The following is an 11,049-nucleotide window of genomic DNA, read 5'->3' as shown; positions in this document are numbered from 1 at the left end:
AGTTTGAAAGCGATGTGCTTTTTCTTCTTTTTCCTTTTAACTTAAATGTGTGCTTGGACCATAATATCTATTTGCTTTCAATGAAAGAAAAAGAAAAAAAAAGCTATTACCTACGAAGACATCTCTTTGTATCACTTTGAACCAAGTGAAGTTTTCATCTTGATCTTGCATCGATAAGCATGCTGTTGCTTTTATGACAATCATTTATTTGATCTTCTATTCAAAGGCATGTTATCTACTGCAGATATTGACAAATAAAAATTTGGTCGACAAAATCTCCATCACAACCGTATGCATCAGATGGGTCCTCAACTAATCTTCCATTGCAAGGACGATAACCAAAACACAGAAAGAAAACAAGGATTAAAACGTAAAGAACTGGCAATCCAACATGAAGCTCCATACCAAGAAACATCACCCGTAAAACTTCTGAGCGATATCTTCATTCATTTCTTGAAAAGTCCTCTACACTTCATGAAGCTCAGTAACTTTCACAAACACAAAACAAGGATGGAAGAGAAAAAGAAAATGCAGAACAAAATAACATAATGATTCTCAGCATTGCTCTGCCAAAAATACATTTGGACAATAAATAAACCAAGCTGTAATTGCTAGAGTTTATAAAAGAAAATATCCCAATCATATCACTCACTGTCCCAGGAACATAATTTAATTTCTTCACTCCAGAAAACCCGATCAAGCACAGGGTGAAAATTGGTACAACTCATGGATGATCGCCAATGTCTGATCATAACACATTTATTTGACAGTCCAAAGAGGCTTTATGCTAGTCTTGCTCAAAGAACCTCCAACTAACTGTAAATGAGTATAGCTAGTAGTTTAATTCCATTTTGAACTCACCGAAGCTATGCATGCTTTAACAACTCCACTATCTCCGTGACTTCTTCGGCCTAATACGACGCAGAGCCATATATGTCACAGCCGCTGAGAGGGAGTACCTAAACATAGCAGACAATCAATGTCAATTAGATATGAACTAGCAGGTGTGATCAACATGAGCATATAAATGATTATAAATATGAAGATAGAAAATTCTGTTCAGATCATAGACATAACTCCACTAACTCGGAAATTCATATTGGCTAAAATGGTTGCATAATTGCCACCCATACCTTGTAAATCTCCAAATAAAAACTAGGTCATCAAACTCACATACCATGTAAATGTATAATTCAAGTGGTCTTGAGGCATGACTGAATGACGGATCAAGGTGTTGACATCTTTTGGGATTGGATAAGGATTGCTTGCGCTGACATCTTCATTGATGTCTTCAATATAAAGAGTATTATCTGGGACACCACATGCTCGAGCAATCATTGCAACATCGACATAAAACCACTGACCAGTGCTGGGATCATTCTCCGGAACAAATATGCTAGGTTTCTCACTTCCTCGAACTACACCAATAACACGTGTGGGAGCCGTGCTATTCTCTTCCACCTGCAAGGTCATAGTTGCCAAATCAGATAGCAGAAGAAAAAAGCTGTAGATGGCATGTTATAAATGTCAACTATACTTAGAGAACAATTTTTATGTTTAGCCTTTGAATTATTTTTATCTAAAACATCATTTTGATCTTGGCTGAAATATAATCTGAGATGGTCAACTTCATAGGTGTTGGGCACCAACATAAAAATATGTGAATCATGAGCGTTATTTTTCCTTCAGCAAGTAAGAGACTGGCCCTTATTATTATCTAAGCCAGCATGAACATTAAATTCCAACATGTCAGCAAGTATGTCTATTATGTAAATATGGGCAAAACAGTATGACTCAAAACACATGATCATGCATCTAATTTATTAAGAAGAAAAAGAAACAATTGAGTAAAAAGCATAAAATAGAATATTATGCTACATTTACTTATTATGATGGTGCCTTAAACATAGACACGTGGAACATTTTGTAAATTTGCAAGGAGAGAAGTATGCTCAATAACATTGTGATGGATAAACCCATTGCTTAGACTTCACAGACTGAAAAATTCGAAAACAAAGAATTCGATAAGCATCCAGATTTCTTGAATGTATCTGGCTGGGCAATAGCATCCAGAATCAATTCGCTCAGTCACATAGGACTCCAAGTCATAGTGTCAATCACACTGTATGGTTCAACAAACTGAAGAAATGGTACTCTAACAAGGTGAGATCCCCTTAAGGCAGAAAAGGATGGTGGAGGCCAATGAATCAGATAAAGAGAGAAGGCCACAGATCTCATAATGCATTAGTTGTAATAAAAGTCTTCTAAAACCTTGTTATACAAAACATATAACAGAATTATGACCTCATATCTCAATTAACACACTTGCTTAGGCTAACTCAGACAACTCAAGCCTAGCCTCCCCAAAAGAAGGAAAAAAGAAAAAGAAAAACTGCCTGCCCCTGCAGCACACTCTTTAACCTAGTGTTTCTGCCGTTGAATTTTTGTCGTCAACTTTCTGTGGTGGGTCATGTTTCCTCTCCCCCACATGTCCTCTCCTTTCTGTTTCCTTATCTCTCCTCTTTCCTCCCTCTTCTTTCTCCCCTCTATGGAGGGTGCTCCGCAGCGGCTGACATCATCTCTTCTCTTCTCCTCCCCTTTTCCCATGGTGAGCAACCCCCGCAACATCTCTTTTCTCCACAGCCAAGTTCGGGTCATTCTTTTGTAAGGTAGGTTTCTTGCTATGGTTGGACAAGTGCCAAGGCAAGGCTGGCGCATTAGTGCCTCTGGTAATAGCTGACCCTGATGCCTTATAAGCCTGGAATTTTTCTGATCATTGTATTTCCTATATGAACTTAGAATACCAGTCCAATAAGGGGTATCTAGCATCGAAGACATACAAAACATAATGCTCTAAGTATGACTCATAATACAGGTATAAACGCTCCTGTTTTTGTGCAATGTAAGTTTAGATCCAAATAATAACGCAAATTTATGAAATATAAGTCAATGAGTTTTCTATAATTATATATATTATTAGCAAAAAGGCATTCGTTAGTGAAGGAGAAATGGAAGAGGGATCAACAACAGAAAAAGAGAAGAAAAGCAGTAGACAACTAGACATATTTACATTATACTGAAATATTTGTGAAAAGGTTGTACAAGAACAGATTCATTCAATATCTGAGAAAGAGCATAAGATTCATTTATGGGCTGCAACAAATTATCGTGTGCAGTTTAAAAAACTATGACAGGTAGAAGCTATATGGAATATATTCTGAACTTGAAACTTGTAAATCATAATATTAATACAGTTAAGAATAAAAGAACTTGCTGTAGGAAACAGAACAATAAACAAAGGGGTGCCATCGACTGTCACATCACATACTTTTCAATTAAAAAATGACATTGACATCAGCATAAACCAAAAGTTGACTTGCAAACACCTTTGTGACTGAGGGTTCCTTAGACCAAAACTTCCACCATGCACTTCCTTCATTTTGCTTTGCATCTACTATTTCTGGACTTGAGGATCTGTCAGATTTCTCTGAATTTTCTAACTTTTTCCGCCAACCACGAGGGACCCATCCTCTGTTAACTAGGACAGGAAGCTGCACACTGACAGAAAATTTCTTAAAGATTTATGTGGGCAATGTTTCTTTCAGCAATCAAATATCTGTCAAGAATGATTATTCTAACAGTGAAGAATAATTAGAAGTAATTCTTTACTGGTGATCAATATTCACCTCAATCATGTATCATATCATACAATTTTGTTTCATAAAATTTATTCAGTAAGACCACAATAAGAAATTGCACAAATCAATCTCATAATGAAGGATTTTAAAAAAATAAAATACATTAAAAGTGACCCAGCATATAAATATTCTAACTCATAGTAGGATTTCGGTCCTCTACCTGTATCACTACAGAAGACTTTACCAAATGATAGAAGCCTGTAGCATTCAGTAAAAGTAGAGGCAATTTAACACCATAATGTAGACGTTATGACATAGGCAACTGATTCCCTTAACTGTTCAGAATCTGATGATCAATTTAAATCTTCCATAGCATTTATCTTAAGAACACAAATACCCAGAAAGAGAGTGCACAATTATAAGATAATTTGGAACCACATAGCCATTAATTCGGAAAAGGTTTTTTTTTTTTAATAGCTGTTGTTAATTGCATTTTCTTACACATGAGATGCACAGATTTTCCATCTTATATGTGTCTCTTATAATGGTTCAGGTGTGAAGTACTTCCATATCTCCAACTGATTGCTTTGTTAGCTCGTTACTTGTAACAGTTATTCTATTATGAGACAGGCAACAAATTGTCTTTATTATTCACATTTGAAAATATCAAATGCAATGGTATACAGAATTCATCTAAAAAACAGACATCTCAGAAGTGACACATGCCACACAACATATGACATTACTTGGAATAACATAACTGTTAATTCTCAAAGTTACTTTTCATGTTTCAACTTGTGTAAATATCTTCATTTCACATATTAGTTGCACTAAGGATTCAAATCTCAGTTTGGTATTGATATTTGTGACCTACTAGATCAGTATGGTACCAATAAATTGGATTAGGCCAAACTGTACCAACCGATTTTACTGAATAAAATAATAAAAAGTAAAAAAAATGAATAGTATTACACTTATATGTTTGAATACCGGCATCTAGTCAGATTAATAAATACCAGTCAGTACCAATCCGTATAGTCGAGATTTAAAACCATAAATTGCATAAATCCTCTACCTCAAATGTCTTTCCAACAAAGGTTATTCATATGTTTCAATAGTGCTACTAGCTTGATGCTACCAATGGGTCAACATACTAGATTTTGCTCGCAATTGTCAAAGGTGACTCTCAACACAGAGATGTAAATGATTAAGAACAATTGTAGTACCAAGCAGTGTTCCCAAGGTTTCTTCAACTTGAGTAAACCAAGAGAAGTGTGACTCATCAAGGAAATGGACACAAGAATTTTGTGCAGAAACTGAACACGTCCTTTTTGGCATTGTGACATTGACAAGCATAATATACTGTCACAGACACAGATAATATGGAGCATAAATTGCACCATCAAATTTAAAAAGGAAAACAATGAATATATTCAGTAGTAAGATGGTGACTCACGTTGATCATGAATCAAATTTGATGCCACATGCATAAAGGCTTGTATATAATTGTATGACTATACATATGAGCTAGAATTAAAAAGAGGATCTTATTTCTCCAAGTTACAAATCCCCATCCTAATCGTGCTAAACTAGCATTTACATCTTGAAACTAAATTCTTATAAATGCCACAAAAGCAAACCATAGCAGTAGCTATGCAAGTCACTTGGGACAATAATAAGCATTAAGATGACTAGGCAACCCTGGACTATAGCAGCAACACTTTTCATGCCAATGAACATATTAAAGAAACTTTATGGCTGTATGCAAGCTTAGACATGTATGTGGACATTTGGCAACATAGTAAAGTACTATGTTTATATTTAAAGATGCCTTCAAAAGCTTAAATCGATAAACTATGCGGAAGAAAAAGCATACCTAACACTTGTTAAAGAATATAACATTGATCTACATGAACCCTATTCGGAAACATTTAGTTTCATTCTGGGACAATTTTAATTTAGATTCTAGCCCTTTGCCTAACTGATCAAGTTACATACTCAAACCAGTGTGATCGTATCTTGTACGGTGCTACATATAGCCATAATATTTTATTTGCATTACATTTATCAGTTATAATCAGTGTCTAGACCTGAGCTCAATGGTATAAGAAATCCATGTAGCCAACCTTAAATTGTTGTTACTGTAATCAATTCTTGATCACAAAAAAAAGGCATATATTCCAATCTAAATGGGTTAGATCATGAGTTTAATAAATTGCACCTATATTGTTGAATTCGCTGCTAACTTTCCTTTATATTATTCAGTTGTACATCCAACAGCGACAACCCAGATCACATCCAACAGAGAAACTTAAGATTACAATTAAGGACATCCAATAGAACAAAAAACATATACATATAAGTGCATTTAATCCAAGAACTTACCTTCCAGGCCCAGTTATCCTTGGAATCAAAGGAGTAATAACATAAAACCCATTTTCTGTCACTCCTGATATGCTTCTAGACCGAGGACCGATATATACTGACTTGCTCTCATCAAAATCACCTTCACAGATAACCTTCCTAAACTCTAAAGAATCGAAGTCATGATCTGAGGAAGATAGCTCGTTCCACTTTAACGGTTCCATCTCCAGTCTTTTCCTCCTGTAATCCAACATTTCTATCTGAAACAAACAGAGAAATAGAAAAAAACACATCAAAATCTTATCTTTATAGTTCAGCAAAAGTGGCAATCCTATGGGAACCATCATAAAGGAGCTGCTGACCTTCTCCTGTCTTCTGAAGAGCTGCCAGGTTCCCAGGCCAAAAGTGATGGCGCCCGGAAGGAAGAGCAGAGCTTTGGACCATTTCCCCCTTTCTTTCTCTGGAACAACATAAAGATGGCCACCAGAGAAAATTCTTTATATTTCAACTAAGAAAAAGAATGAAGAAGACGTCCATCAAACCCTATATAAGATCGACCAAGCAAAGGAAAATACCGAAAAAAAAAAAAAGATTCCATCAACTGTACTAATCCATTAGTTGAAGCTTTGGACCATTTCTCTATTTCTTTCACCAAAATAACATCAAGATGGCCATTTAAAATACTTCTTCAAATTCCAATCAAGATGAGGATCAATGCTGTACCAGTGATGGACCAAGCAAAGGAAAGTGGGAGGAAGGTATCAGTTGGTTATACTACTCCATTCCTTAATACAATGAGCCAGTTCCACCTTTCGCTCGAACACCAGGATGGCCATTTAACGAACTGCTTAATATTTCAACCAAGAAAAATAAAACGAAGAAACTTCTTGTATTCGTGTATTCGTGTGCGACCAAACAAAGGAAAGGGGGGGAGAGAACGATTCAATCGATTACACCACTACTCGATGTCCTTAGAGCTTCGGACAATATATCCCTTTCTGTCGCTAAAACATCATTAAGGTGGCCATTTGAGAAACTTCTTGGAGGGTCAATCAAATCTCGAATAAGTGATGAGCCCAGCAAGGGAAAGAGAAGAGAATGATTCGGTTGTACTACTCCCTGTCGTTGGTTTTGGACCATTTCCCCCTTTCCTTCGCTATAGAAGATCGCTAATGGAGAGGGAGTCAAACCTTGTGCTTGAGATCCGGATGAAGCGGCAGCGAAAGTCGGCGGTGGCGGCGGTGCGTGAGACGAAGAGAAGGCGGAGAGAGGAGTTAGTCTCGGGCTCGAAAGAACCGAGAGAAGAGATCGCCTTAGTCTTAGGGTTTTGGAGAGAGATGCCGCCATGTGGAAGAAGAACGACGCATCGCCTACGCTCACGATGTGTTCGACTTGGGGACGCAACACAAGCATGACCTTCTTGAAGGCTTCAATCTCAGGATTGAACCAATTGCAACGCAATTCGAGTCCCAACGGAGTCCGATTTGCCCACTTGATTGACATTTTTCCCATAACCTTTCTTTATAACCAAGGTTTGTTATTTTATCATATAATATTAATTACATAATGACAATTAATATCTTTTATTAGCTACTTAAGACATATTGATTTCAAGCATAATGTTTGATAATATTTGATAAATTACATAATTTATCATGAATGACCTATTTTGTATATGGTTTATTAATTATTAATATTGAGAATAATATTTTTATCATTAGTTGTTAATTACATAACTAATCATGAATTAATTTGTTAAGCTAGGTTTTATTACATATTATTTGAACATAATTTTCCTTATCTTGATTGCTTAATCTATCATGAATGTTATCTTTTTTAATCTAATCTTGGGCTATTGTGCCCTACTATAATTTAAACCCACATCACTTAATTGCATCTTCGTTACTTATCATTTGCAATAATTATTATAGAAGAACAATACCTACTGAAATCTGCGTTTGTGATTGCCAGATTCAGTTGCTTAGACCATAACCGTGAGTACATTGTAGTTCTGTGAAGCTGAATCCACTGTCAAGCTCTGCACCGATGATGAGTTGCTTGAAGGGTGGTTTACTGTTATCTTGTACTCGCCATGGAAGAGCTCGGCCCTGTGCAGACCATCAGCATCAGTTGTTGCAGCCACATAATGAGTTCTCCACTCAGAAATCAGCTTGTCAACCACATCCCCAGTGGGCAGGTTCTTGAAGTTGACGTCCGTCAAGCACATTCTGCTGAAGCATCCCTTTGGATTCCATACTCCAAATATCACAATCCCCTGCACGGCTGGATGCGAGTATGCCTCCCTCAGTATGTCCTCCAAATGCTTCGACTGCATGTTCACTTCGGATGTCAAAGATCATGGACTCAAGGAGAAGATGTCAATGGCAGAACAGTTGCTGTGCCTCGTTTGAGTGAGCAACGTCCACTTCGGTGAGCCAGATGGGAACATTAGCTCCTGCAAGCTTATCGAGAGCAGATCTCATGTAAGATATGTCGGGGGTGCCGAAGTGGCCCTCGAGCCCGATCGCCATCCGCGAAAGATTCCCAAAAGACTGGATCTGTTGCAGCTTCTGGAGGTATTTCGCCGGAGTTGACTTCCCGTCTACGGGCACCTCCAATGTGTTGAATTCGTTAAGGAACATGAGCGCGTGGGGGTCGAGCTGGTGCGCCTGCTGGTAGAAGATGGACGACGCGTTCTCGCCCAGCCTGCTCTCGAAGTAGGAGAAGTGAACGTTCTCGTTGACGACGTCCCAAGCGATGACCTGACCTCGGTATCTCGTCATCACGTTGTTGAACCTCCTGTTCACTGCTTCCCGGAGTTTCTGTGTGGGGAGCGACTGCACCCAGTTCTGCACATATTGACGGTCGTCCCAGACCACGTTATGGCCTCTGACGGCGATGCCGTGCTGCTTAGCGAACGCGAGCATGGCGTCCGCGTCGGCGTACGTCTCCTTGCCCTCCACCGGCTCGTTGGAGTACCACTTCATCTCGTTCGTGAAGGTGGTGACGGTGAAGCGAGCGGTGAACCAGCTCTGGTATGCCGAGCTCTGGAGGATGGTACTCTTCAGTGCGCAACCCAAGGGGAAGCCGGACCTCGTCTGCTGAATCGAGACTGATGCACCGGGCAGGGCGTGGCCATTGGCATCCACGGCTTGGATTGCAACAGTCTTCTTGCGGACCTGCAGGCAGTTGACTTCTTGTTTCTTTGTGGCTTTCACTCGAACAGCGTCGATGTGCACACCGGAAACTCGGTCCGATCTCTTACCTTGTTGATACTCTCCGCTTGGTGACCTCGCCATTGATCCTCCGTGAATGGTTGCAGCGACACACTGTCCACCCATATCTCCACGCTTGTGTCCTTGCTCTGCAGCCACCAGACATTGAGATGGAAGAAAATAAACCGTGTGCAGTGAGCTGAAGATTGACGTCGAACTCACCTCGAAGTAGAACTCAGCTGGTCCAGAGGATTTGGCAGTCAGGCCACCTTTGAGCATCGACCAACACCCCGACCGGGCTTCAACCGCTCCAACGTGGACGAAACCATCCTTACCCGTCTTGAAGTTGGCCGTGACGGTGGCGTTTCCTTGGTCGACCTGCAACCAGGCTGAAACAAGACGAGGAACGTCATCGCCGAGCAGTAACGTAAGCGGTGCTTGCAGGCATCGACATGGCATTACCTGAGAAGGTGTAGAGCATCCCCCGCTGCAGATAGACCTTCTGAGACATGCTTTGATGTGACAAGCTTCTCCGGTCAGTAGCCAAGAACCTGTTACCTGTGTCGGATGTCCTCTCGGCTATCTGGCCATAGCCGAATACCGACCATCCTTTGAGGCCATCGTTGAATTCTGGATTGCGGACGATGCCACCACCATACTGAGGTCTCGGGGGCTCTGCTAAGCACTGTAGGAAGAAGAAGAGATGTCAGGATTCCCATGGTCGTGAGGGTCATCATCATCAGGCACCATGCCTTGTTCATAGACAGGACGACTAAGTGATAAGAATATATTTGCGTTAAATGAGAGAAAATCATAAAACGTTGAGTAATCTATAGAGAAAGAGTGTTAATATTCTCATTAATTACAGGAGACCTAAGTATTAATTTTTTTTTTACATTCTTTGATTTTAGAATTATACGATAAACTATCAAATTTCTTATGAGCTAAACTAATTGATACTTATAAAATATATAGAATGGTATTTCCAACCCTCAACAATGGATTTAATACATAACATTCGGATTAATATTTAAGATGTATTAAAAATTAATTTATAATAATATCTTTAATAACTAATGCTAAATTTATTAATAATATTTTAGATGATTTACATATTTATATATTTCTTTAACCCACACCAAATAATCTTAATCAAGGTTAGAAGTGGTCAACCTAGTTTTGAAAGGATGGCAACTGTTAGGGTAAACACCTTTTTCTTAGCCGTGACACGGGGGGTCGTCTCGGCTCGTTCGGGGGTCCGAATGGCGGGGATCTCCCTGGGGCGTTGCTCGTCTCTGCCAAGGCGGTCGGGCGCGGCCTCGAACTCGGGGCGACGCTGCGACTTCCTCCGGGCGGGGATTCTGCGTGTCCGGACGGGGGCCTTGGCTCGGTACCTGCACAAAGGTCGGGTCGGGATGCTCCACCCGACCCCTCCGACGATCAAGTTAGAGAGTGACGTGGAGGTCGTTTTCCTTCCAGGAGCCAGAGTCCCCTTCTCCTTCTGGCTCGGGGGTGTTTATAGGGGGACTCGGCATTACCGGGTGCGCCATCCCGTCAGTCGGGGCCGTACCTCTGATAGCGTCCGACATCGCCGAGGATGTTGCGTAGGGGACCGGGGAATCGCAGGGTATGGGCGAGCTTCAACCGCTACCTACTTCTGTCTCGTCCTACTGTGCTGGGTCAACTGAGGGGGCTGTGGGCTCAGCGAGGCTGACGTCCGGACGCAGACCGTCACCCTCATTGCTCTTCCTGGGGCGTCGCGCCTGTCCACGTGCGGGGGACGTTGCCAGGAGTGTGGTCCGCCATTTTTTGCCATATCATATCCCCCCCCC

General features: G+C 40.3%; 2 protein-coding genes across 2 annotated transcripts; both read right to left on the bottom strand.

Annotated features, from left to right (window-relative positions):
- Positions 1-402: 402 nt before the first annotated feature.
- On the bottom strand, positions 403-7,419 carry LOC135618509 (surfeit locus protein 1-like). The gene is made up of 6 exons (XM_065119436.1): positions 7,193-7,419; positions 6,365-6,462; positions 6,024-6,262; positions 3,387-3,558; positions 1,178-1,461; positions 403-959 (listed from the first exon to the last, which is right to left on the bottom strand). Exons 1-6 carry the CDS (start codon positions 7,413-7,415, stop codon positions 890-892), a joined length of 1,086 nt encoding a protein of 361 aa, XP_064975508.1. The 5' UTR covers positions 7,416-7,419; the 3' UTR covers positions 403-889.
- A 564-nt stretch (positions 7,420-7,983) lies between these two features.
- LOC135667133 (endo-1,4-beta-xylanase 5-like) lies at positions 7,984-10,767 on the bottom strand. The gene is made up of 6 exons (XM_065179403.1): positions 10,756-10,767; positions 9,680-9,902; positions 9,440-9,606; positions 9,268-9,366; positions 8,405-9,181; positions 7,984-8,331 (listed from the first exon to the last, which is right to left on the bottom strand). Exons 1-6 carry the CDS (start codon positions 10,765-10,767, stop codon positions 7,984-7,986), a joined length of 1,626 nt encoding a protein of 541 aa, XP_065035475.1.
- Between the last annotated feature and the right edge of the window lie 282 nt (positions 10,768-11,049).

Source organism: Musa acuminata, chromosome BXJ1-1 (genome assembly GCF_036884655.1).
Source record: "Musa acuminata AAA Group cultivar baxijiao chromosome BXJ1-1, Cavendish_Baxijiao_AAA, whole genome shotgun sequence".
Taxonomy (NCBI): Eukaryota; Viridiplantae; Streptophyta; class Magnoliopsida; order Zingiberales; family Musaceae; genus Musa; species Musa acuminata.
This window is presented reverse-complemented; position numbering and strand designations above follow the sequence as displayed.

Bases quoted from the DNA above. Each gene is read 5' to 3' on its own strand.
- LOC135618509 (XM_065119436.1), bottom strand. From the start codon at position 7,415: ATGCTTGTGTTGCGTCCCCAAGTCGAACACATCGTGAGCGTAGGCGAT. The intron at 6,463-7,192 runs GTTTGACTCCCT...ATGTTGTTCCAG, and splicing joins ATCCGGATCTCAAGCACAAG to AGAAAGAAAGGGGGAAATGG. The intron at 960-1,177 runs GTATGTGAGTTT...TGCTATGTTTAG, and splicing joins TTGAATTATACATTTACATG to GTACTCCCTCTCAGCGGCTG.
- LOC135667133 (XM_065179403.1), bottom strand. The intron at 9,607-9,679 runs GTAATGCCATGT...GTCTTGTTTCAG, and splicing joins GATGCTCTACACCTTCTCAG to CCTGGTTGCAGGTCGACCAA. The intron at 9,367-9,439 runs GTGAGTTCGACG...TGGTGGCTGCAG, and splicing joins CAGCTGAGTTCTACTTCGAG to AGCAAGGACACAAGCGTGGA.